The sequence below is a fragment of the Pongo pygmaeus genome, chromosome 7 (genome assembly GCF_028885625.2).
Source record: "Pongo pygmaeus isolate AG05252 chromosome 7, NHGRI_mPonPyg2-v2.0_pri, whole genome shotgun sequence".
Classification (NCBI taxonomy): domain Eukaryota; kingdom Metazoa; phylum Chordata; class Mammalia; order Primates; family Hominidae; genus Pongo; species Pongo pygmaeus.
In genome coordinates this window covers 120,462,728-120,490,568 of record NC_072380.2, presented here as the reverse complement: position 1 = coordinate 120,490,568, position 27,841 = coordinate 120,462,728, and the positions used below count along the sequence as shown (strand labels likewise).

The 27,841-nt window shown below is 39.1% G+C and overlaps 2 protein-coding genes across 5 annotated transcripts in view; one reads left to right on the top strand and one right to left on the bottom strand.

Annotated features, from left to right (window-relative positions):
• RSPO2 (R-spondin 2) overlaps positions 1–27,841 on the top strand; it is a 203,075-nt gene that overhangs the window by 99,819 nt on the left and 75,415 nt on the right. The gene's annotated exons all lie outside the window — the stretch shown is intronic.
• Positions 1,251–27,431, bottom strand: LOC134740076 (nuclear receptor-binding factor 2-like). Its single transcript, XM_063669434.1, has 5 exons — positions 27,345–27,431; positions 21,994–22,098; positions 20,919–21,074; positions 20,416–20,553; positions 1,251–2,843 (listed from the first exon to the last, which is right to left on the bottom strand). Exons 1-5 carry the CDS (start codon positions 27,429–27,431, stop codon positions 1,857–1,859), a joined length of 1,473 nt encoding a protein of 490 aa, XP_063525504.1. The 3' UTR covers positions 1,251–1,856.

The following is a 27,841-nucleotide window of genomic DNA, read 5'->3' as shown; positions in this document are numbered from 1 at the left end:
AATCCCACAACTATCTGAGTAATTCTGTGAATACATGTACTAACAGACACTAGAAGCTGCCATTGTCCCTGACACTATGTTAGATGTTATTTCACTCATATTTTTTCTCATTCAGTAATGAAACCATTTACATAAAACTTTATTTTTTAAATTGTTCTAAATAGTCCTTGTAGAAAACTTAGAAAAGTACTCAGGCCTTAAAAGAAGCAAAAGCAAACACTCCCCTCAAAGATAACAACAGTTAACAAAAGATATCAAAAACCATTTTGTCTTCTGTTCTTGACATTTTTGTTTCTATGAGTATTTGTCGTTATCCTCACCTTACAAATGTGTCATTGTGTTTTGTAACTTGTTTTAATGAATTATGAACATATTTTCATGCCATTAAATATGGCTGCAAATATTCTACTGAATGGTTATACTGTAGTTAATTGCCTATTGAAATTTGCTTTTAGTTTTTCATGATTATAAGCAGTTCTATGAAAAATATCCTTCTATATAAATTCTTGCTCTCTCATACACATATTTTTACACATTTGCATGGTTTATTTTTATAAGAAAAACTTTTAAACATAATACATGTTTTAAAGATATGTATTGCCAAATGGATTTCTAGAAAAGTTGTATCAGTTTACATCTTCACTAATAACAATATAAAACTTCATTTTTGTCTTAATATGCTTTTTCTTTGATACAAATGAAACTGAACACGTATTTGTCACTTGAATATTGGCATTGTAGGATGTTTACCAGAGTCACTGCCCCCCTTTTTTCTATTTGCACAACTGTCATGTTTTTAGTAATTAAAAAATAAACTTTTTGAAGTATCATGCAGAATTCTAAATTCACAAATAATAAATGGAGTGTTTAATGAACTCTTACAAAGTAGATACATTTAACTCCCACTGATGTCAAGAAAGAATGTTAGTACTACCCACTCACTAACTTCGCATTCACTACTGTCTTCTCTTTTGGCATAACTACTATCCTGACTTGTAAACAAAACACATATAAAACATTATTCATGGCAACACTATTTTTTTTTAAACACAATTACTTTATTGATTTCTTACAATCAAATACTGCCAACTAGCATTACTTCCATTCTTGCATCATTAAAAACAAAGGGTATTTCCTCCTTCGTATTTTCAAATCATGCATTATACAATAAACAAAGTTAGAACTTGAAATGCACCGATTAATTATGTAAATTGGTAATTTGTTTAAAAAAGCATAATAATTTGGTTCCTTTCTTCATAAAATGGAAATTTAAATATTTCTTCTGATAATCTTGAGGTTATCATTATGAGTAGTGCAAAGTGTGGCACATATAGTTTCATCTAGAAGGGTATGTATCTTACACACCTTAAACAAACAAAATGTGCATTAACAAAATGCATACAGTCAATGCATGATAGAAAGCATGTTTCAAATATAAGGCAGCCCCTCCGGCCACCATATTATTTAGGTTTTGCATTATCATTTATGGCATTATAGATTAATTACACATAACTTTTATACATTTTAACCCTGAAGATAAGAAAAATAACTGTTGCTTGAAGGAAATTATTCCAGGTAGCCATTTGGTTTGGATCAGGAGAAACTGAACCTCCATGAGTTTAGCATCTGCCAAGTAGGAATCATTAGCTCAAGTGAGTGAATGAGATACACGGTGCATTTCACAGTGACTGTTTCCCAAGTCCTGGCAATGCCTCTGCTCCCACAGTCCACCAGATGAAGCATTTCCGGGATGACCCTTCTATGTGGTTTTCCCTTTTCATTTTTTTTTTTTTTTTTTGCTGGATTAACGATTACTGTATTATTTCCTCTTTTCCCCTTTCCTGTGGCCTTCCATTTTAATTATTCATAAATCCTTTCAGAATATCTTCAGAGAGCTCCGTAAGAGGAAGTTCTGGAGATGCAAAATCCAAGGGAGAAAGACTGGGGATAGGAATGTCCTTGGCTTTCCTGGTATTTTCTGCGAACTTCTGCCAGGTTGAGGAGGCTGTAGCAGTTTCTGAATGTGGTGGCAAGCTCCATAACTCTGATGTTTCTACAAAATCAGCACCTACATCCAGCTCCTGTTCTATTGGACCTTTTAGAAGTCTGGCCTTTTCAGCCTTTAGTTGTTTATTTTCTTTCCTTAATCTTTCATTCTCTGCCACAAGGAATTCCACATGCCTCTTCAAATCTGCAATTTTGGTTGCCTGCTCCTCTATAATTGTTTTATCATCTTTTGGGGCTTTGCTTCCAATACATGGCTCTGCTGGCTCACTCTTTTGCTGAAGTAAATATAGTAGTGTGTCTGGATCCCTGTCAAAGATCCCCTGAATCTCAGGCAGGCATTTCTCTGTGGAAGGGCTGTACTTCTGAGAAAGGGGACTCTGGCCCTCTGCATCCTCTGCAGAGGGTTTGTGAGATGCCTGAAGATGGGCAGCTACATCCTTGTCTGTGTTCTGCTGGCCTTTCAATCTTTCTTCACGCTGGGCCCTTTTCCATCTCTCTTGGATGAGGAGGAGCTGTTTCATATGGCTATCTCTTTGCAATTCCAGTGAAAGATGAGCCTGCTCAGACTGTGTCAGCTTCATGGCTTCAGAAAGATACGCTGCAGCCTTTCTGTGACAAGAAATAGCCTCTTTGTATTTGCCTGCAGCTAATAAACGTCTGCTCATCTGATGAGCCAGGTTGAGGGGTCCTTCATTACTTCCGTAGACCCTGGGGTAAGTGGCGGCCTTAGGAAGGGGAATAGTGGTGCCAGGGAACATGGAGGGGACTGCAGGGGAGCGCAACACAGCCGCGGAGACTGCGGCCCCTCTCTGCGCCCCAGGAGCCAGCGGTAGGCACTGACGGAGCCAACACTATTTATACTAATTACAAGTTGGAAACAACTCAAATGTCCAAACAAAACAATACCTAAAAAATACAGTATATTAATATTGACATTTAACAGAAAGCAAGGAAAAGCCAGTGGAGGAGGCTGTGACTAAGTCACTAGGAAAACAGAGAGGATGATGTCCCAGAAGCAGAAGTGGGAAGGCTTGAGAAGAAGCAAGTGGTCAATGTCAACGCTGCACTGTTTAAACGATAGAGTTGCTGACCTTCATATGAGCCATTTCATTGTTTTTGTTGGGTCGCTATCCTGATTGCTATGGTTTTGGGGAGTACATGGAGTCATAGGAAAGCAGCCAGTGATTATATACACTCATTCTCTTCTTCCTCTAAGTGTGTTTAAAAAGAGAATCTGATAACTGGAAGGCTCACACAGATGGGGAAGTTGGGGTGTGTGTCTGTGTGTTTATGTGTGTGTGTGTCTGTGAGTGACAGGAGACATAGCTAGGAAAGAGCCAGCTGAGGAGGATAGGCAAAAAATAATGAAGAAACAAGATCACTGAAGGGACAGAAGAGGATAGAGTCCAAAACATAGGTGGGAAAATTAGCCCTGGACAAACATTTATTCAGCAACTTATGAAGTATCTACCTCATGTCAATCAAGGTTAAGGATTCTTTTTTGTCGTGTACCAGGAGGGTATCAGAAATATGCTGAAATTAAGGAAAAAGGAGCAGTAAACTTTTTTAACCTCCAAATTTATGTATAAGAAAACAATATACTTTGACAGAAATAGTACTTCGAAAAATCATCTGTAAACAAACACAGAAAATAGATATTTTATAATTTTAGATCCATGAATTTGCTACATTTTAACTATTTCTGCTACATTTTATGATTCTACCCTTGTTTTGACATTTTGTGAAATATGTATTTAGGCTAGGAGAACACTACATTTTGTTTCCCTTTTTTTCTTTCTTCCTTTTTTTTTTTTTTTTTTTGTTGTTGTTGCACAGTCATAGCTCAATGAAGCCTCAACCTCTTCTGTGTTGAAGGGATCCTCCCACTACAGCCTCCCCAGTAGCTGGGACTATAGGCATGTGCCACTATAGCCAGCTAATTTTTTAAAAAATATAATATTAGAGATGCCTGGCTGTTATTTATTTATTTAAATATTTTTAGAGATGAGGTCTTGCCATGTTGGCTGGTTTCTAACTCCTGGCCTGAAACAATCCTCCCACTTCAGCCTCTCAAGTAGTTGAGATTATGGGTGTGAGCTGCTACATTTTGCTTTTGAAATGAAATGACACAGGTTTTAAAAACTAGTAATTTTTAACATATAAGAAAATCCAAAGTTAAATATCATCCTTTAATTTGTGAACTCCAAGATCACTATTTAGGTGTTTTTAAAGAATTACTACATGTCGTCAAGTTTGAGTGCCTTTAGAAACACCTGTTTTCTTGTCTTGCTTTCTTTCTTTCTTTTTTTTTTTTTTTTTTTTTTTGGAGACAGTCTCACTTTGTCTCCCAGGCCGGAGTGCAGTGGTTTGGTCTCAGCTCACTGTAACCTCCGCCTCCTGGGTTCAAGAAATTCTTGGGCTTCAGCGCCCCAAGTAGCTGGGACTACAGGCACGCGCCACGATGCCTGGCAAGTTTTTTTGTATTTTTAATGGAGGTGAAGTTTTGCCATGTTGCCCAGGCCAGTCTCGAACTCCTAAGCTCAGGAAATCCCCCCATTTTGGCCTCCCAAAGTGCTAAGATTACAGTCATGAGCCACTGTGCCTGGCCTGTCATTCTTGAATAATGTAATTTAATGATGCATTTGGGGAAAAAAAAAGTCTAGGTATTTAAAATTAACATAAATATGTTTGAAATGTCTTTAGTCAAATCTGGACAACTGTGGACACACATATAATTATACTAAGTACCATAAATTCTATATAATGTGTTTGAAGATCTATAAAGATACAGACTTCCAAATATATTGATGTAACCCCAGTATGTTTGGGATTACTGAGAAATATAATTAAAAATAACAAATGTCTTCATTTGGAGGATACTTAGACCATTAGGTTGGAGACCATCAGGTTGCATATGAAACTGACACAGAATTAGACAACAGTATTAGATAGCATCATTACATAAAGTGGTGCTGAACCCCAATGGGCCAATGGGGTTAGTAAGTTGCACAGTTATAGAAGGGATCACAGAAGGGACAAGTTAGTGGTTAGGTTAGAACAGTCATGAAAAATTGCGGGGCTCAGCTGTATCCTTCCCTTCCTTCACCATCTAACCTGGGTGGCGAGGCTGTGAAGAGTTAGGGGCATTCTAGGTTTAGAGGAAATGCATGAGCATGAGGGGTGAAAGGACCAGTGACAAGACCTGATAGAAGACCTGGAGATAAGTGATTGATGTTGACCAACTAAAGGTAATAGGATTCAAATTCAGGGACTGTATTCTGATTACACTTAAACCAGAAATGTTCTAAATCATGTATTAGAGTTATTTTACTTTAGGTTTAGTCTTTATCAAACCAGCACATGAATAAGGGATACATTTTAGAAGCCTATAATATTCTTTAATTTTGGAATACAGGCAGTGCTGGAATTAAGGAAGCCTGATGAAAACAGCCACTTGCATGGTTTTCCCAACAGTATTAGTAGGTATTTATCTGATGAGGAAAAAGAGGGGATGACTGTAATTTAGGGGATGGCTTAGGCTGCTTAATACAGCTTACACATTTAGCAAACATTTACTGCTTATATACTAGGTAGGGCCAATGTGTGTTTTTATTATTAAAAAAAATGGAATGGAATTGAATGTGCTAAGAACTGTGAGGGTGACACACTGGCTGCTCAGGGAACCCATGGGGCATCAGCTGACTTGCCCTTGGAGATGGGTGAGTCTTCAGATTTCCCAAAGAGTTTGTTATAAAACTATCTTGAAAGAGGAGTAGGGTGAGTAAGAGTAAGACGGTAAAGGGTACTCATAGCAGAGAGTCACTTGAGCATTGGAACGCAAAGTGTGAGAAATGAAATCTTGGAAGCTGAGGATGGAGGATTCATAAGCTGGGAAGACATATAATGCTCTTGTTGTAGAATATCGTCTGATGTCAGCAGGGGAAATAGGTTGAGCAGAGAGCCAGAGAGGAGGCACACAGACCAATTAGGAAGCTGTTGCTGTAATCCCAGGCCAGAAATCAGGACTTCAGCTAAGGCAGTGGTACTTGAGGTGGGGAAGAAGAGACAGATTCAAGAGATTAGAAGATAGAACCAGCAGAAGGTGGTTCATTGGACACAAGGATAACAGAGAGGGAAGAGACCTCACTGACTCACAGGTTTCTGCCTTTTTTTTTTAATTATTATTATACTTTAAGTTTTAGGGTACATGTGCACAATGTGCAGGTTTGTTACATATGTATACATGTGCCATGTTGGTGTGCTGCACCCATTAACTCATCATTTAGCATTAGGTATATCTTCCAATGCTATCCCTCCCCCATCCCCCTACCCCACAACAGTCCCCAGTGTGTGATGTGCCCCTTCCTGTGTCCATATGTTCTCATTGTTCAATTCCCACCTGTAAGTGAGAACATGCGGTGTTTGGTTTTTTGTCCTTGCAACAGTTTGCTGAGAATGATGGTTTCCAGCTTCATCCATGTCCCTACAAAGGACATGAATTCATCATTTTTTATGGCTGCATAGTATTCCATGGTGTATATGTGCCACATTTTCTTTTTTTTTTTTTAATTTTTTTCTTTTTATCATTATTATTATTATTATTACTATTATTATTATTATTATACTTTAGGCTCTATGGTACATGTGTGCAACGTGCAGGTAACTTACATATGTATACATGTGCCATGCTGGTGCGCTGCACCCACCAACTCGTCATCTAGCATTAGGTATATCTCCCAATGCTATCCCTCTCCCCTCCCCCCACCCCACAACAGTCCCCGAAGTGTGATGTTCCCCTTCCTGTGACCATGTGTTCTCATTGTTCAATTCCCACCTATGAGTGAGAATATGCGGTGTTTGGTTTTTTGTCCTTGCGATAGTTTACTGAGAATGATGATTTCCAATTTCATCCATGTCCCTACAAAGGACATGAACTCATTATTTTTTATGGCTGCATAGTATTCCATGGTGTATATGTGCCACATTTTCTTAATCCAGTCTATCATTGTTGGACATTTGGGTTGGTTCCAAGTCTTTGCTATTGTGAATAATGCTGCAATAAACATACGTGTGCATGTGTCTTTATAGCAGCATGATTTATAGTCCTTTGGGTATATACCCAGTAATGGGATGGCTGGGTCAAATGGAATTTCTAGTTCTAGATCCCTGAGGAATCGCCACACTGACTTCCACAAGGGTTGAACTAGTTTACAGTCCCACCAACAGTGTAAAAGTGTTCCTATTTCTCCACATCCTCTCCAGCACCTGTTGTTTCCTGACTTTTTAATGATTGCCATTCTAACTGGTGTGAGATGGTATCTCATTGTGGTTTTGATTTGCATTTCTCTGATGGCCAGTGATGGTGAGCATTTTTTCATGTGTTTTTTGGCTGCATAAATGTCTTCTTTTGAGAAGTGTCTGTTCATGTCCTTTGCCCACTTTTTGATGGGGTTGTTTGTTTTTTCTTGTAAATTTGTTGGAGTTCATTGTAGATTGTGGATATTAGCCCTTTGTCAGATGAGTAGGTTGCAAAAATTTTCTCCCATTTTGTAGGTTGCCTGTTCACTCTGATGGTAGTTTCCTTTGCTGTGCAGAAGCTCTTTAGTTTAATTAGATCCCATTTGTCAATTTTGGCTTTTGTTGCCATTGCTTCTGGTGTTTTAGACATGAAGTCCTTGCCCATGCCTATGTCCTGAATGGTAATGCCTAGGTTTTCTTCTAGGGTTTTTATGGTTTTAGGTCTAACATTTAAGTCTTTAATCCATCTTGAATTGATTTTTGTATAAGGTGTAAGGAAGGGATCCAGTTTCAGCTTTCTACATATGGCTAGCCAGTTTTCCCAGCACCATTTATTAAATAGGGAATCCTTTCCCCATTTCTTGTTTTTGTCAGGTTTGTCAAAGATCAGATACTTGTAGATATGTGGCATTATTTCTGACGGCCCTGTTCTGCTCCATTGATCTATATCTCTGTTTTGGTACCAGTACCATGCTGTTTTGGTTACTGTAGCCTTGTAGTATAGTTTGAAGTCAGGTAGTGTGATGCCTCCAGCTTTGTTCTTTTGGCTTAGGATTGACTTGGCGATGCGGGCTCTTTTTTGGTTCCATATGAACTTTAAAGTAGTTTTTTCCAATTCTGTGAAGAAAGTCATTGGTAACTTGATGGGGATGGCATTGAATCTGTAAATTACCTTGGGAAGGATGGCCATTTTCATGATATTGATTCTTCCTACCCATGAGCATGGATTGTTCTTGCATTTGTTTGTATCATCTTTTATTTCCTTGAGCAGTGGTTTGTAGTTCTCCTTGAAGAGGTCCTTCACATCCCTTGTAAGTTGGATTCCTAGGTATTTTATTCTCATTGAAGCAATTGTGAATGGGAGTTCACTCATGATTTGGCTCTCTGTCTGTTATTGATGTATAAGAATGCTTGTGATTTTTGTACATTGATTTTATATCCTGAGACTTTGCTGAAGTTGCTTATCAGCTTAAGGAGATTTTGGGCTGAGACAATGGGGTTTTCTAGATATACTATCATGTCATCTGCAAACAGGGACAATTTGACTTCCTCTTTTCCTACTTGAATACCCTTGATTTCCTTCTCCTGCCTAATTGCCCTGGCCAGAACTTCCAACACTATGTTGAATAGAAGTGGTGAGAGAGGGCATCCCTGTCTTGTGCCAGTTTTCAAAGGGAATGCTTCCAGTTTTTGCCCATTCAGTATGATATTGGCTGTGGGTTTGTCATAAATAGCTCTTATTATTTTGAGATACATCCCATCAATACCGAATTTATTGAGAGTTTTTAGCATGAAGGGTTGTTGAATTTTGTCAAAGGCCTTTTCTGCATCTATTGAGATAATCATGTGGTTTTTGTCTTTGGTTCTGTTTATATGCTGGATTACATTTATTGATTTGCATATATTGAACCAGCCTTGCATCCCAGGGATGAAGCCCACTTGATCATGGTGGATAAGCTTTTTGATGTGCTGCTGGATTCTGTTTGCCAGTATTTTATTGAGGATTTTTGCATCAATGTTCATCAAGGATATTGGTCTAAAATTCTCTTTTTTTGTTGTGTCTCTGCCAGGCTTTGGTATCAGGATGATGCTGGCCTCATAAAATGAGTTAGGGAGGATTCCCTCTTTTTCTATTGATTGGAATAGTTTCAGAAGGAATGGTACCAGCTCCTCCTTGTACCTCTGGTAGAATTCGGCTGTGAACCCATCTGGTCCTGGACTTTTTTTGGTTGGTAAGCTATTGATTATTGCCACAATTTCAGCTCCTGTTATTGGTCTATTCAGAGATTCAACTTCTTCCTGGTTTAGTCTTGGGAGGGTGTATGTGTTGAGGAATTTATCCATTTCTTCTAGATTTTCTAGTTTATTTGCGTAGAGGTGTTTGTAGTATTCTCTGATGGTACTTTGTATTTCTGTGGGATCGGTGGTGATATCCCCTTTATCATTTTTTATTGCATCTATTTGATTCTTCTCTCTTTTTTTCTTTATTAATCTTGCTAGCAGTCTATCAATTTTCTTGATCCTTTCAAAAAACCAGCTCCTGGATTCATTTATTTTTTGAAGGGTTTTTTGTGTCTCTATTTCCTTCAGTTCTGCTCTGATTTTAGTTATTTCTTGCCTTCTGCTAGCTTTTGAATGTGTTTGCTCTTGCTTTTCTAGTTCTTTTAATTGTGATGTTAGGATGTCAATTTTGGATCTTTCCTGCTTTCTCTTGTGGGCATATAGTGCTATAAATTTCCCTCTACACACTGCTTTGAATGCATCCCAGAGATTCTGGTATGTTGTGTCTTGGTTCTCATTGGTTTCAAAGAACATCTTTATTTCTGCGTTCATTTCATTATGTACCCAGTAGTCATTCAGGAGCAGGTTGTTCAGTTTCCATGTAGATGAGCGGTTTTGAGTGAGATTCTTAATCCTGAGTTCTAGCTTGATTGCACTGTGATCTGAGAGATAGTTTGTTATAATTTCTGTTCTTTTACATTTATTGAGGAGAGCTTTACTTCCAAGTATATGGTCAATTTTGGAATAGGTGTGGTGTGGTGCTGAAAAAAATGTATATTCTGTTGATTTGGGCTGGAGAGTTCTGTAGATGTCTATTAGGTCCGCTTGGTGCAGAGCTGAGTTCAATTCCTGGGTATCCTTGTTGACCTTCTGTCTCGTTGATCTGTCTAATGTTGACAGTGGGGTGTTAAAGTCTCCCATTATTAATGTGTGGGAGTCTAAGTCTCTTTGTAGGTCACTCAGGACTTGCTTTATGAATCTGGGTGCTCCTTTATTGGGTGCATATATATTTAGGATAGTTAGCTCTTCTTGTTGAATTAATCCCTTTACCATTATGTAATGGCCTTCTTTGTCTCTTTTGATCTTTGTTGGTTTAAAGTCTGTTTTATCAGAGACTAGGATTGCAACCCCTGCCTTTTTTTGTTTTCCATTTGCTTGGTAGATCTTCCTCCATCCTTTTATTTTGAGCCTATGTGTGTGTCTGCATGTGAGATGGGTTTCCTGAATACAGCACACTGATGGGTCTTGACTCTTTATCCAATTTGCCAGTCTGTGTCTTTTAATTGGAGCATTTAGTCCATTTACATTTAAAGTTAATCTTGTTATGTGTGAATTTGAGCCTGTCATTATGATGTTAGCTGGTTATTTTGCTCGTTAGTTGATGCAGTCTCTTCCTAGTCTCGATGGTCTTTACATTTCGGTATGATTTTGCAGTGGCTGGTACCGGTTGTGCCTTTCCATGTTTAGCGCTTCCTTCAGGAGCTCTTTTAGGGCAGGCCTGGTGGTGACAAAATCTCTCAGCATTTGCTTGTCTGTAAAGTATTTTATTTCTCCTTCACTTATGAAGCTTAGTTTGGCAGGATATGAAATTCTGGGTTGAAAATTCTTTTCTTTAAGAATGTTGAATATTGGCCCCCACTCTCTTCTGGCTTGTAGGGTTTCTGCCGAGAGATCCACTGTTAGTCTGATGGGCTTCCCTTTGATGGTAACCCGACCTTTCTCTCTGGCTGCCCTTAACATTTTTTCCTTCATTTCAACTTTGGTGAATCTGACAATTATGTGTGTTGGAGTTGCTCTTCTCGAGGAGTATCTTTGTGGCGTTCTCTGTATTTCCTGAATGTGAATGTTGGCCTGCCTTGCTAGATTGGGGAAGTTCTCCTGGATAATATCCTGCAGAGTGTTTTCCAACTTGTTTCCATTCTCCCCGTCACTTTCAGGTATACCAATCAGACGTAGATTTGGTCTTTTCACATAGTCCCACATTTCTTGGAGGCTTTGCTCATTTCTTTTTATTCTTTTTTCTCTAAACTTCCCTTCTCGCTTCATTTCATTCATTTCGTCTTCCAGGGCTGATACCCTTTCTTCCATTTGATCGCATCGGCTCCTGAGGCTTCTGCATTCTTCACGTAGTTCTCGAGCCTTGGTTTTCAGCTCCATCAGCTCCTTTAAGCACTTCTCTGTATTGGTTATTCTAGTTATACATTCTTCTAAATTTTTTTCAAAGTTTTCAACTTCTTTGCCTTTGGTTTGAATATCCTCCCGTAGCTCGGAGTAATTTGATCGTCTGAAGCCTTCTTCTCTCAGCTCGTCAAAGTCATTCTCCGTCCAGCTTTGTTCCGTTGCTGGTGAGGAACTGCATTCCTTTGGAGGAGGAGAGGTACTCTGCTTTTTAGAGTTTCCAGTTTTTCTGCTCTGTTTTTTTCCCATCTTTGTGGTTTTATGTACTTTTGGTCTTTGATGATGGTGATGTACAGATGGGTTTTTGGTGTGGATGTCTTTTCTGTTTGTTAGTTTTCCTTCTAACAGACAGGACCCTCAGCTGCAGGTCTGTTGGAGTACCTGTCCGGCCATGTGAGGTGTCAGTCTGCCCCTGCTGGGGGGTGCCTCCCAGTTAGGCTGCTCGGGGGTCAGGGGTCAGGGACCCACTTGAGGAGGCAGTCAGCCCGTTCTCAGATCTCCAGCTGCGTGCTGGGAGAACCACTGCTCTCCTCAAAGCTGTCAGACAGGGACATTTAAGTCTGCAGAGGTTACTGCTTTTTGTTTGTCTGTGCCCTGCCCCCAGAGGTGGAGCCTACAGAGGCAGGCAGGCCTCCTTGAGCTGTGGTGGGCTCCACCCAGTTCAAGCTTCCCAGCTGCTTTGTTTACCTAAGTGAGCCTGGGCAATGGCGGGCGCCCCTCCCCCAGCCTCGCTGCCGACTTGCTGTTTGATCTCAGACTGCTGTGCTAGCAATCAGCTAGACTCCGTGGGCGTAGGACCCTCTGAGCCAGGTGTGGGCTATACTTTCCTGGGGCACCGTTTCCTACGCCCGTCGGAAAAGCACAGTATTCGGGTGGGAGTGGCCCGATTTTCCAGGTGCCGTCTGTCACCCCTGGAAAGGGAACTCCCTGACCCCTTGAGCTTCCCGAGTGAGGCAATGCCTTGCCCCTGCTTCGGCTGGCGCATGGTGCACTCACCCAGTGACCTGCGCCCGCTCTCTGGCACTCCCTAGTGAGATGAACCCGGTACCTCAGATGGAAATGCATAAATCACCCGTCTTCTGTGTCGCTCGCGCTGGGAGCTGTAGACCGGAGCTGTTCCTATTCGGCCATCTTGGCTCCTCCGCCACATTTTCTTAATCCAGTCTATCATTGTTGGACGTTTGGGTTGGTTCCAAGTCTTGGCTATTGTGAATAGTGCCGCAGTAAACATACATGTGCATGTGTCTTTATAGCAGCATGATTTATAGTCCTTTGGGTATATACCCAGTAATGGGATGGCTGGGTCAAATGGTATTTCTAGTTCTAGATCCCTGAGGAATCGCCACGCTGACTTCCACAAGGGTTGAACTAGTTTACAGTCCCACCAACAGTGTGAAAGTGTTCCTATTTCTCCACATCCTCTCCAGCACCTGTTGTTTCCTGACTTTTTAATGATTGCCATTCTAACTGGTGTGAGATGGTATCTCACTGTGGTTTTGATTTGCATTTCTCTGATGACCAGTGATGATGAGCATTTTTTCATGTGTTTTTTGGCTACATAAATGTCTTCTTTTGAGAAGTGTCTGTTCATATCCTTTGCCCACTTGTTGATGGGGTTGTTTTTTTCTTGTAAATTTGTTGGAGTTCATTGTAGATTCTGGATATTAGCCCTTTGTCAGATGAGTAGGTTGCAAAAATTTTCTCCCATTCTGTAGGTTGCCTGTTCACTCTCCTGGTGGTTTCTTTTGCTGTGCAGAAGCTCTTTAGTTTAATTAGATCCCATTTGTCAATTTTGGCTTTTGTTGCCATTGCTTTTGGTGTTTTAGACATGAAGTCCTTGCCCATGCCTATGTCCTGAATGGTAATGCCTAGGTTTTCTTCTAGGGTTTTTATGGTTTTAGGTCTAACATGTAAGTCTTTAATGCATCTTGAATTACCTTTTGTATAAGGTGTAAGGAAGGGATCCAGTTTCAGCTTTCTCCATATGGCTAGCCAGTTTTCCCAGCACCATTTATTAAATAGGGAATCCTTTCCCCATTTCTTCTTTTTTTTGTCGCCCAGGCTAGAGTGCAACGGCACGATCTTGGCTCACTGCAATCTCCGCCTCCTGGGTTCAACCAATTCTCCTGCCTCAGCCTTCCAAGTAGCTGGGATTACAGATGCCCACCACCATGCCCGGCTAATTTTTGTATTTTTATTAGAGACGGTTTTCACCATGTTGGCCAGGCTGGTCTCAAACTCCTGACCTGGGGTGATCTGCCCGCCTCGGCTTCCCAAAGTGCTGGGATTACAGGTGTGAGCTACCATGCCCAGCCAGGTTTCTGCTTTTAAGAATTGTATAAATACTGGTTTATTGGATATTATTATTATTTGGTTATTGGATATTATTATTGATTTATTGGGATTATTGGATATTATTATTGATTTTGGTTTTGATTGATAGATAGCAAAAGGAGTTCAGGTTTAGAAATGTTGACTTGAGATGACACAGTTGTGTAGAGATGTGCATTGGAGAGTCGGATACCTGAGTCTGTTTTAGATAAAAGCCAGTTAGGATCTAGTATCTCCTTGCTATCCTGTCACATCTGACGATACTGTTAATACTGATCAAAAATACTGATCACAGGTGCAGATGTTACCAGGAATATTTATTATGCTTAAATGCTTAGCAGGATGCTAATATATGGTTAAACCTGAATCTGGTGGGAGTGAAACTGCTACATCATCTACCTGTGGCAAAGATATGTGATACCTCCAAGAGTCCTTCAAGCAGAGGGCCATATATTGGGAAAATTATTTTCCTCTACAGTGAATGGCAAATAGGACCACCCCACACAAATTTGTATAGTTTTTTTTACTTAGGTGTCTGTCTCTCTCAGTCCCACTCCCCCAAACTTTACCTATGTTTTTTATTGGCCATGACCCTTTCTCTTCTACTGACTATGTATTTTCATCATTATCCCATCTCCATCATTCCCAAAGATAGGAGTTGTTCATTGTTGACACATACTGCTTTGAAACCTCTTCATATTAGAATGAAGTGGTTCTCAAAGTGTGCATCAGAACTGCCTGTTAAAACACAGATTGCAAGATTGCACCCCCAGAGTTTCTGATTCAGTAGATCTGAGATGGAGCCCGAGAATTTGCAGTTTTAACAAGTTCACAGGTGTGGCTGACCTGGCTGACTCAGAGACTACACTTTAAGAATCACTGCTACCGTGTAATAATTATGTCACTAGTTATGGAATAGAAGACTTCATATTTAATGGAAGACAAGTTTCAGTACCTTCTAAGCATATGAGTATATTATGAGGAAATGTGTGTTTCTCGCCATTTCTCTCATTCACACATACCTGTTTATGGGCTGTACTGATCATGAGCTGATCATGACAGAATGTGTTAGATTATGCTGGCTTTTGGGACAGCTTTTCACTACGCTTGTCTCTCCCCTTCCCTAACTTTTTTCTCTGCCTCCTGCACTTTCTCATACCATGTTTCTTGTTTCTCTAAGATTTTCACTACTTTATGTGTTCTGGCACATGCATTTTAATTTGTAATTGTGTCTTGTATCTTAGAACTAATTTATTCTATTCTGCTTTTTGTTGATAAAGTTCTGATTGAACTATAGCTTCTACATGAATAGAATCATTTTAAAGCTTTATTTTATGCTATAGTTTAAAAGAAAGGAAGCGGAGGGGAGTGTTTGCGGACAGGAGAACAGGGATCATGGTGGACTGTGTAGCCAGACTCCCTTCTTGTTCAGTCCACAACTGGCTTCCAGGTTAGAGGTTGGACAGGTGCCTTAACTTACTCTTTAACAATGAGTGAACTACATAGTCTGAGCCCCAGTGTCCTCATGTCTAAATACCAGCAGAGACTGTGAGATCATTGCTCTAACATTCTGTGGTTCTATGAATGCTTCCAGAAGTTACTGCCTTTTGACATTCCAGACCAGCCTGTCTCCTCAAACTGCAGATAGAAATGGCCATTCTAATACTCTCCTAACAACCCTATGATATAGTTAAACATTACATTCTACTCTATAGTATTTGTAAACATTTACGTTGCACGTTTGCACTCTGACAAGCTCAGAGAGGTTTACAAACCTACCCAAAGGACACACAGTATGGAGAGCTAAGAATAGAATCTAGGATTCTCTCTAACTCTAATGCCCATGTTTCTTTAATTAAACCATGCAGTTTCTCTTGAAGAAAACAAAATAAAAAATGCATCATTTGATCCATGTTCAACTGCCCATCATAAAAAAGAAATACATCATTGGATAGGGTTAGGATTTTTTCCCCTTTGGCAGAAGATGAGATACGTAGGTCTTCACTTTGAAGTGGTACACTTTCAGCATTCTTTTGTGCTGGTTTCTTTCCCAAATTGAAAGGGACCTTGCCTACAGCCCAGTCTGCAGAAGGCACTCCATGGGTTAACAGGCTCCTGCCAGCTGGAGAAAGCTCATTGCCCTGAAGTGGCTTTACATCACTATGCAGGTGTGGCTACCAGCTTGTTAATAACCTGGCCATCACTTGGTGAGGTGGACACCCTGCTATCCACTTATTAGAAGACAGCTGGATACTATTACATGCTGAATATCTCAGTTCTTTTATGCTTTCTCCTGAAGAAAACCCATCTTTGCAAGACAGCTGGCTATATTTGGATGTACCTATGACTGGGATAAAACCATATATCTAGAAAATCCACATTTGTCAATTGATTTTAGTTTTGGGAGATTATATAAAAAATGTGACCTCACCAGGGCCACAGTTTAATTGAGGCCAGCCAGTCAAGGCCTTGGCATCTCATAAGTTCTCAGTACATATTAGTTGAATGATTAAAATGTCCCAGGTGGCATGGGGTGCCTGAGAAGGAGCGAGGGCTCACTATGTTAGTTGCTCTTGTGCCAGATACTATGTCGTGGCTTACTACTTATAAACACTTATTTAGCACTTTGGGGGCTAAGTCCTTTCAACAAGTTATTCAGTAGATACATGACTATCAGAGGCAAGTGAATTGAGGCGTAGAGAAGTTAAATAGCTCATTGAAAGTCAACTAGTATGTAGCGGAGTTAATACTAGAGTATGTGTGTGGCTGATGACATCCTATGTTTGTTGTTAGTGAACTGTAAGTTTCCTGGAATGCTTTTCAGTTTTGTTCCAAACAAAGATCACTATAAATTTGTGGAAGAGAAAAACTGTAAATTGAAACTATTTTTACATTTAATGAAGGCATTCCTATTTATTAACTACTTTTAGCATTTAAAGTCATGTAAAGATAAATGAATCTCTTGATCACAGGATACTAAATATGAATTATCTAGGAAGGTGGTGGTACAGTGGAACAACCTGATAGGCCACTATTTATCACAGGACAGCCCTATTCAATGTCTTTGTTATTGTTTCAGTGAGTTAGTGTGGACAGTGATAATCAGGTGATTCTTTTATTTAATAGGAAATAGTTGACAATGTACCAAATCTCTGCCTTCTGTAGATTGAATTCAGATAAAGATAAGCAGTAATTTTCTGCATCGGTCAAAGAAAAGAACAGTACATTTCAAGTAATTCTTAAAGGAGAGTATGTCTTGTTCAATTAGCAAACACTCTCACTGATCAACCTGTGTGTGTGTGTGTGTGTGTGTATGTGTGTGTGTTCACAATCCTGCATGACCTTTGTCAGGTAGATGTTCCTTTAAACTAATTAAAAATTATATACATAGATCTGGAAGAGACTTAATTATATTTTCTTCTTCTTCCCCCCCTCCCTGCTTTTTCCTCTCCCCTCTCTCCCTGTCTCTCTCCCACCTCTCTTCCCTCAACAAATGTGGATACTGAAGATTACAAAGGAAGTATTTCTCCAAAGTCACATAATTACTCAGTAGCAGAGTGGCCTTGACATCTAAGAATACTGATATTGCACTGGTGTCAAAGTCTTTCTCTCTTTCTCTGTCTCTTTCTTTCTTTTGGTTAAGACAAGGTCTCACTCTGTTGCCCAGACTGGAGTGCAGTGGCACGATTTCAGCTCACTGCAGCCTCGACCTCTCAGGCTCAACCCATCCTCCTATCTCTCAGCCTCCTGAGTAGCTGGCACTACAGGTGCGTGCCACCATGCCCAGCTAATTTTTCTTTTCTTTTTCTTTTTTTCTTTTCTTTTTTTTTTTTTTTTTTTGTAGAGATGGAGTATCATCACATAGCCCAGGCTGGTCTTGAACTCCTGGGCTCATGTGACCCTCCTGCCTTGGCCTCCCAAGTGTTGGAATTACTGGCATAAGCCGCTGCACCTGGCCAGAATGCTCTTTTCATTATATAGTCCTTGCTCCTTGGTATGTGCAGAGGATCAGTTCTGGGACCACCCCGGAACAGTTAGACCTGCGGAATTCAGATATGAAGTCGGCACCCCTGTAGGCAGGTTACCCATTCAGCAAATACAGTATTTTCAATCCATGTTTGTTTGATGATGTGGAATGAGCCAATACGGAGGGCTTACAGTATTTATTGAAAAATCTTCATATGAGTTGTAAACCAAACAGTGACTGAGGCAGGTCTCAATTGATTTAGAGGTTTATTTTGCCAAGATTGAGGACACATTTAGGAAAGGAAACACAAGTTACAGTAGAATCTGCGGCTTATGCTTTTTCCAAAGAGGGTTTTGAGGACTTCAATATTTAAAGAGTAAAGAGCAAACAGGAAGGGAGAAGATGGGGGAAAAAAAGGAAGGGATGGGCAATAAGGCAAGTGGTTATATTCTTGCAAGGCTTTGAATAGTTCTCAGTGAATCTATACCTTTCAGGGGCTGGAGGAGAAGTCAAGTATGCATTTGTCTCACTCTCAGTAAATCTGCATTTTACATAAGATAAAGTCAGCATGTGAAATTACGGCTGTTTTAGAACAACGGGAGGCAGTTTTCTTTTTTTTTTTTTTTTTGTTTGCTTGTGTGTGTGTGTGTGTGTGTCTGTGTGTCTGTGTGTGTGTGTGTATCACTCAGTTCCCAAGCTTTACTTTCCCTTTGGCATAGTGAGTCTGGAGTTCTGAGATTCTTTTTTCTTTCATAAAGCAGACCGATATAGGTCAAACCTGCATTGTGCAAGGGTCAACTGTACCTTAAACCATGTAATACAGACAAAACTGACAAAACTGTTATGCAGTTATAAATGCGAATATTAGAAAAATCTGAATTTTGTTGGCTAATTTTTTTTTTTTTTTTTTTGAGATGGAGTCTCGCTGTGTTGCCGAGGCTGGAGTGCACTGGCGTGATCTCGGCTCACTGCAAACTCTGCCTTCCGGGTTCACGCCATACTCCTGTCTCAGCCTCCTGGGTAGCTGAGACTACAGGTGCCTGCCACCACGTGCAGCTAATTTTTTGTATTTTTAGTAGAGACGAGGTTTCACCATGTTAGCCAGGATGGTCTCGATCTCCTGACCTCATGATCCACCCGCCTCAGCCTCCCAAAGTGCTGGGATTACAGGCGTGAGCCACCGTGCTCGGCCACAAGTTTTTTCTTAAACAAATGGTCAGTTTAAGTGTTTCAAATCCCATTAAAAATATCAAAACATTCAATTTTATCTTCTGAAAGGGTTATGGTAAATCCTATCTCTAAAAGAACACTGGATTGGAAGAAATGGCGGGCTCTGATTTGAGCTCTGACAGTAACTACCTTTGTAAGCTTAGGCAAATGATATAACACACTCTGGAATAATAGCATCCTAGTAAGTTGGGTCTATGAAAACATCTCAGTAAAAGAGTAATATCTGATGTTGGCAGTTTCTTTTTACAGTATTGATCACCTTATGACTTTCTGTGTATTTTAAGTCTAGTTTAATGTTCAGTCTCTCCCTCCCACCCTTATTTCTGCTTGGTTTATGGTTAAGGACTGTGCATACCTTTTGTTTCTTAAAGACAAAACATGAGACATAAAAGCTTTAACATGATATTTAGTAATTTGGTGCCTAATTTGAAAATGTAGCTCTGTATAATCTGAAGTATTTTTGTTTGTTACAAAATTATGCTATTACACTAAAATATACAAAATGGGCTGGGCACAGTGGCTCACATCTATAATCCCAGCACTTTGGGAGGCCAAGGAGGGTGGATCACTGGAGGTCAGGAGTTCGAGACCTGCCTGGCCAATGTGATAAAACTCTGTCTCTACAAAAAGGACAAAAATTAGCCAGACATGGTGGCAGGCACCTGTAATCCCAGCTACTTGGGAGGCTGAGGCATGAGAATCACTTGAACCTGGGAGGCAGAGGTTGCAGTGAGCTGAGATTGCACTACTGCACTCCATCCTGGGTGACAGAGTGAGACTCTGTCTCAAAAAAAAAAAAAAAAAAAAAAAAAAAAAAAAAAAAAGACTGTGTTTATTCTAAACTGATAGAAATTTAGCATTAAATTTGTTAATTCAACAGATACATCTGTCATCATCTGTCATGTCAGGCCCCCATGCTGGGATCTAAGAATACAGACTAGCGTAAGACAGGCTCTGTTTTCTACTTTTAATAGGAGGATTGTGATGGACAGAGTTGGTAAAACCATGAGGGAAGAACTATCATAGGTATCTGGGTGCTGGGAGGGCAGGGGATGTTTTCAAGAAACTTCACACACATAACTGAGCATGACTAAGGTGAAAGGTACATGTGGAGATGAGGCTAAGAAGGTAGATAGGCATGCCTAGCAAGAAAGATCTTGTATTTTAAAATCAAGGGTTTGTACTTGATTCTGCAAGTGAAGGTGAGCCATTGAAGCATTTTAAAGTAGGGAAATGACACGAAAAATGTGTGTTTTTGAAAGATCACAGTGTTCTCTTGTAGCTGCGATAAAGCAATCTTAATTTTGTTATTGTGATCTGTAGCACCTGTATGGATAAACCATCAAGGATTTCAGTAGGCCAGATCAGGGATGATATTAACAACTTCAGTAATGGTTATTCACCTGCACAGTGCACTGTTTGATGTACTGGTCCACAGTTGCGACGCAGTAGCTGCCTGTTGTGAGATGTAGACCCTGTTTTAATTCTATTCCATTACCCTTTATGGAAAACTCAAAGGGCACTCTTTCTCCTAATTTGTCCTGGAAGATAGATTATATCAAACTGATACTCTAAAAGCTAGAATAAACATTTTTCTCTCTGTGAGAAAGATGGCTATATGATTTTCAATACTCTTTACAAAAGATTTTACTTTTATTTTTAGTAATGGTACTAATGGTTGGAAAGTAAAAGTCCTGACTTTCCGTTTAATAGAGGTAATTGTATTTTTCAAGCTTACATTTATTTCTTGTGGATTTGGTAGTTCTTGTAAGTGAGCCTATTATTTCAGTATAGACCCAAGTTAGGCAACATCATTCTATTATATTTCCAAGGCGGATGCCACCTTGTGCTGTTTTTATGTAAATAAAACATATACCTAATGCTTTAGTTTTTAAAATACTTTCACCTGCATCTTCTTAATTGCATCTGGAAATCCTGCGAGGCAGTTAATATCCTCATTTACAGAGCAGGTAACATGCATTCTGATAAGTCCACTAACTGGCCCGAGGGTTGCCTGCCACTGCGTGGTACAACCAAGACTGTATCTACTTTTATCATCAAACTAGATTGGCATACATGACAAAGCCACCCTCACAAACAGAGCAATTAAAAATATCAAACTACAGGACTGGACATAAATGTCAAGCTAGTTTCAGCCCAAACGTATGGCTTTGTAAAATTCTTCCGTCTTCCTTTCTTTCCAACCAGCAACTTCGTTCAAAAGTCAGTGTGCCACAGCAAGCAAGAAATTAAAAACTTATTAAAATAGAATGGAATATTGACCCACTGACAACTGATCAGGAGTTGTCATTCTTATCAGTACAGTGTGAATAAAGTTAAAAATATTGAAATAAAAGTATTCCGATGTCAACTGAATTCCAGCATCCTCTTGCTCATCTGATATTTGTCTTATGCCCACAGTCAGATGGTATATGGAAGACATCACTATGCCTCCCCAAGCTTAAATGCTACCATTTGGTGTTTTCAAAAGAAAACTCTTTATTTTTTTTTCCTTTTTTCTATCAAGGTGTACCCCAGGGATTTCAGTAATTCTGTAGCCTAGGGGTCAGCAAACTATGACCCAAGGGCAAAATTTGGACTGCTATCTTTTTGGTAGGGCCCTTAAGCTAAGAATAGCTTGTAGATTAAGTCATTGAGATTTTAAGACAAAAAAATGAAGGAACAATATTTTGTGACACATGAAAATGATATTAACTTTTAAATGTCAATGTTCATAAAGTTTTTTTGGAAAACAGCCATGTTGAATCATTTACATATTGTCTATGGCTGCATTTTGTGTTACGACAGACATGAGTTGTTTAGACAGATACCGTATGGTCTGCAAAGCCTAAAATATTTATTATCTGGCTCGTTATAGGAAAAGTTTGCTCTAGCCTATTTGGAGTATAAAGAGATTAAGAGATTCTTCTTGTTTTCCTTGGATGGGGGTTGAGTGGAGGGCAACACATATATTAGCTTACATACGCTTTTCGATTTAGTTGGGCGGAGACATCTGCATTTTCCAACATTTGGAAAAATCCAGCTAAGATGCAGGTCTGAAGCTGATTAAACTGCTCTAGTTCTACCTTAATATAAAAGGGTGACAAGTTACCAAGAAAGGAAAAGCACAAGAAGTAACCAAGATGAGAGTTCTAATAATGGCAGGAATTTAAAATCTGATATGAGATAATAATTTCGTTTACAATTTTTGAAACTTTTCATTACTGTCACATTCCTTTCCTATTTTATTTTGAGGTAGTTGTCCTTCTCCCACTGTTTCACACCTCCACACCTCCACCATGGGAAAAAAATTCTCTTTAAGCATTTAACGTTCTTAGCAAATGTGTTCATTTTAATTTCATTTGTTTTGAGAATGATTTCAAATATGCATCACTTGAATATATGAGAAATAAAGCCAGTATGTTCAGAGTTCCTCGTTATTTGACCACATAATTTTACACAAGCCTCAATGTTTCCTCATATTTTTTCTATGTGGGTGGGCAAGATATAACATTTAAGCATTCAGATATCACAGTGAAGCTACTAGCAGCATATTGCAAAAGTTTCAATTTGGAGTTTTTAAAAAGTGAACTGTTGCAACACTTCAAGTTAAATACTTTTTCCGGATACATTTTTTGACAGCATATCTGTCCTCCGAGGTTAAAATAAAAGATACTATGGCATGTAAGATAGAAATCTATAGCTATCTGAAAAACAGTATGTAAATTTCTAGATAGAAATTCATTCTGCTTAATTGGAACTTGAGGATTTAAATCACAGCCTAGGTCAGGATTTTATTGTATGATATAGGTAAGTTAGGTATTTCCCCCTTTTTATCTGATGGTTAAGGGAGTACGGCACTAAGAGAATGTGATTTCTACCATCTGTCCTCACACCCCAGGTCAAAATTGTCTTTAGATCTTGGTTTCCTAACTCCTGGTTCCTAATGTTCAAAGCAGATGATTTTCCATGTAGATGCCCAACAAATGATTGTGATCAGTTTGTTAAGCTGTGTAACCTAAACAAGGGTGAAGCCAGTAAGTTTACTCTAGACAGTGGGTAATGCCCTTTATTGGGTAATGCCCTTTATTTGAATAGTGCATATATATATGTATAAAAACTACCTATATACAGTTTATTAAAATTATATCTATTTTTTCCGTGTGGAGTATCCTATTTGAGCTTCCTTCCATTCACCATCTTGGGCTGCAATCCTTTTGTCCTAGTTGTTAGATTAAAATTTATTTTATTATTTATATTTAATAGTTGTATGTATTTTTAGGAGTACATGTGATATTTTGATATCTGTATACCATGTGAAATGATTAAATCAGAGTAATTAGGATATCCATCACCTCAAACATTTATTTTTTTGTGTTGGGAACATTACAATTCTTCTCCTCTATTTTGAAATATATAATAAATGATTACTAACTATAGTTTTTCCTACTGTACTATTGAATACTAGAACTTATTCCTTCCATCTAACTATATGTTTGTAGCCCTTGACTAACTTCTCTTCATCCCCTTCCATTCCCAGTCTCTGGTAACCACCATTCTACTCTCTATCTCCATGAGATCTACTTTTTTAGCTCCCACAGGTGAATGAAAATATTTGATATTTGTCTTTCTGTGCCTGGCTTATTTCACTTAACATAATGTCCCCCAGTTCCATCCGTGTAGAGGAAATGACAGGATTTCATTCTAGTTTTATAGCTGAATAACATTCTATTGTGTGTATATACATAAAATATTTTCTTTATCTAGCTGAATAACATTCTATTGTGTGTATATACATAAAATATTTTCTTTATCCTTTCATCCATTGGTGGGCACTCAGGTTAATTCCATATCTTGGCTATTATAAATAGTGCTGCGATAAACATGAAAATGAAGATATATCTTTGAAATATTGATTTCCCCTCTTTTGGATATATACTCAGCAGTGGGATTGCTGGATCACATGATGGTAAATTTTTATACTCATAAAAGCTCACTTTTAATAACTAATTACACAGCAGGTACTGTGCTGAGATCTTTGCACTGATTAAGCCTCTGAATCCTCTCAAAAAGCCTGTAAGATAAAGACTGATAATACCTTTAAAAAAATACATGAGGACATTAAGACAAAGAGGGCTTCATTGACTTGACCACAGTCACACAATAGTAAGTGGTCCAAGATTCTAACCTCAGATCTGCTAACCACTGTACTATTTGAGTGGCCACTATATTCTCCACATAGTTCTTATTTCCTGCCCCTTGCTCTTATTCTAAGTGTCCTGTTCTGCATTTGACATAGTTGAATTTTATCCTGTACCAACTATCCTAACTAATTAAGGCAATCTTGACTTAAACTCATTCTACTGGGTTATAAACAGACTTTAACCCTGGATCTTCTGTTAATTTAGTAATGCTGGTTCTCTATGTCATCACTCAAATAGTTTAATTGTAAATATAAAACATTGAGTCCTGAAACTTCTGGGTTCATCTTTTATTTAGGTTGAAATATAATGAAGTTCTAATGAGCTGCGTGTTACTTGACTGTATTACAAAAAAATGTAATTTTAGCTTTTAGGTATAATAATTTTTATCAATACATAGTCTAGTGGAATTACTGTAATGGTACATATTAGAAATGCATGATTTTGATAACATAAAGCTTAAAACAGGGATATTTATAACCCCATTGCAAATTTTGAGAGGAAATGTTAAATAGTACTTGAAATTGTTAGATAAGCCTAAGACTAATTTTTAAAAACCTTATATTAGGTTTCATAGTCTAGTGCTTTCCATGTGAAAATTTGCTGAAAGTCTAATTTTGAATGTTTTGGGAACAAACTGTGCCTTTAATTTCTATTCAAATTTTAGCACGCAGTGGGCAGAGAAATCTCTAGAAGTTTCTAGAGGTTGGCTTGATGTTCTTTGATCCTTTCATCTGCTACGTGGGGACTAAATAAATGCCCTGTTTTTGTCATTGACTGCCACATTCTGAACAGAGATGGTAGTTTAAGAGCAGTTGGAGCAACAAGCAATCGGATTTTCATGGTGTGCTAAGGCAGTCTGAAGTCCACAGCCCTGATGGACATGAAGAAATAAGAGAACATAGATTCCCAGGGGTGTTTGAGGTTTCTTCTACTTTATTGACTTCTTGCCTTTCTCCAATAATTGATTGTAATATATATAATTACATTTTGACAGCTAGATTTAACAAAGGTTGATGTTTCTCTGTTTTTAAGGATTTACTTTTCTCATTTATCTGATTGACCATGCTGAGCTATTCAATTAAGAGATGGTTCTTGTCATCTTAATTTAGCTGGGAAGAGAAACAAAAGGAACTCTGTCCATTTGCCAAGTGCCCTGAAATCACTGTTGAGACCAAAGGAAGAGAGGACAGTTACATGATCTTTGGCTTCTCTCAGTTTTCCATCTTCTCTTCCACTTGGTTTGTCACTTTTATGGATTCATTATAACTCCTCTCCCCAGAATATTGAGTCTACCAATGGTTTTCCTCACCTCTACTGTCTTCTGCTTTCAGGAAGGTTAACTTTCTGAAAATGTTCACTCCCCAGCTCACTGTGTCCTTACGTCTAGCTTAGAGTAGTCATTTATTCCCTAATTGCCCTTCTATGGAGCTTTCCCCTCAGTGAACTGAAGATCCTGAGGTGTAAGGACCTTGTTTTCTCATCTGTGCTTCTATGTACCTGTCAGGATGGTTGGCCCATAGGGACTGTTACCTGTCTCAATGAGGAAACATGGTGATGTTATGCCTATGGCCAGAATCTACAGGGACTACTCACTGCTAGTCAGACCAAGCCCCTAATCTTGAACTGAGCTTCATTTTTATTAATACTAATTATTACTTAAATACTTAAAGCCACTCAAAGTATGAATAATTTATAATCCCCACCCAAAGCCTCTAAACCCAAGTAACCATCCCATAACCTAACCTCATTTTCCTCCAAGCCACTCCTCACTGGACCTGTCACTTGCCATATGGATTTTCTCTATTGCCTCATGATGAGGGCAGCCACCCTTGCCAGGACTCTGCTTTTCCTTGTCTCCCTAAAACTTGCTCATCTGAGGTTCCAACTTATAGCACACATCACCTGCCTTCCTTTGATAGTTACATTCTCCAGTATAATTGTTTTCAGGTGTTTAACTGTTGGTTCTTCCATATGATTTGCAGTTCTTTACAACAAGTATGGCTTTTTAATATTAGAAATACTTACAGTGCATGTGCAATCAATCTCTCACTAAGCATGCAAATATTACAGAAATTGAATTTTTGAATGGCATTCATGTTCATTTACTTAGCAAGCATTAAAACTCCACCATGTTTCCAATACTGTGTTAGGAATGGGGAATTCACAGATTGAAAAAAAAAAAAACTTGAATGGCAGGACAGAAATGGGTCCATTTTCTGTCTCTAATGTACCCAAGACATGCCTCTAATATCTCCTGTTACATTGTGATGCTCTGTTAGTGCCATGTGGACCCCTCTGGCTTAGCACCTCCAGGATAGGGAATGGGTTTAGGTTCTTAGGGTCTGGCATATACTAGGTTCCTGGAGAATGTTGAGAATGAACTGTTGAGCTGGACTACAGTGTGATTTGGAAAATGTTATATTAGAGGCCGTACGGGGTACTGTAAGAGGATAGGAGAGAGGGTACTCAGCCTATTTTTCTGTTTCTTGGCCAGGGGTAAGCCCTTCTTGCCAAATGACAGCCCCATCAGACGCATTTGGATGCAGTTTCACTTGGACAGTAATTTTACTTAAACCAATATTGGCAGTCCTCATTCGGTGGGTTACATTTTTGAGGAGGCACTGTAATTTAGAAGCATGTAAGTTGGCTAAACTAGGGTCTTTTATTTGAACGAGGACTTAAAACCCATATTTTTATAGAAAAGTCCTATGTTTAGTAAATTTTAATATACCTATTATGTAGCATACAGTTTTCTAAGGTTTAACAATCTATCGTATGATCCTACTGGTGTTTTAATGGTGACTAATTTATAAGATTTACATAGAGGTTTTCTAAAGTGTATGGAAGAAACTGTTAACACAGTGGCTATTTCTGGGGAGTAGGCCTGATGTGCCATTCAGGTGAGAAAAAGGATTTCTATTTTTTCCTGTAAACCTTCTGTACTGCTTTGAGTTTTTACTTATAATGAGAATGTTTTACTTTGATATAAAAATGAGTTAATAGAGTTGATATGAATCCCAATTAAGGATAAAATGCTTAAGTAGTTTTTGGAAAATGGCTACAAGCTGGGGGAGAAAATATAGGACTATGAAACTGCACAGGAATTCCCCGCAAAGCAGAAGAGTTACCTCCTGGAGAAATGGCTGAACAGAGCAGGGGGTTGTAGTTGGATCTGGAGCTGCTGAGGAAAGGTCATCAAGGGCTGTGAAGCACATCAAGTAGAAGAGCTCCTGGATGAGGTGGCTTGTGGTGCTGCTTGCTTTCAAAAATATTGGGTTTGGCCGGGCGTGGTGGTTCACGCACTTTGGGAGGCCGAGGCGGGCGGATCACCTGAGGTCAGGACTTTGAGACCAGCCTGATCAACATGGTGAAACCCCGTCTCTACTAAAAATACAAAGTTAGCTGGGCATTGTGGCGCGTGATGCCTGTAATCCCAGCTACTCAGACGCTGAGGCAGGAGAATCACTTGAACCCAGGAGGCAGAGGTCGCAGTGAGCCGAGATTGTGCCATTGCACTCCAGCCTGGGCAACAAGAGCGAAACTCTGTCTCTAAATGAATGAATGAATGAATGAATAAAAAGTATTGGGTTTGTAGGTGTTTGTGAGCAGATGAGCTCTGTCAGTG

What these genes read in the sequence shown, in the direction of transcription:
- LOC134740076 (XM_063669434.1), bottom strand. Translation starts at nt 27,431, where the DNA reads ATGTGCTTCACAGCCCTTGATGACCTTTCCTCAGCAGCTCCAGATCCA. An exon ending in AACTAAATCGAAAAGCGTAT is followed by an intron (nt 21,075 to 21,993) that starts GTAAGCTAATAT and finishes ATGCCAATCTAG; the next exon opens with TTTGATGATAAAAGTAGATA. An exon ending in ATGCAATTAAGAAGATGCAG is followed by an intron (nt 20,554 to 20,918) that starts GTGAAAGTATTT and finishes TCTATCTTCCAG; the next exon opens with GACAAATTAGGAGAAAGAGT.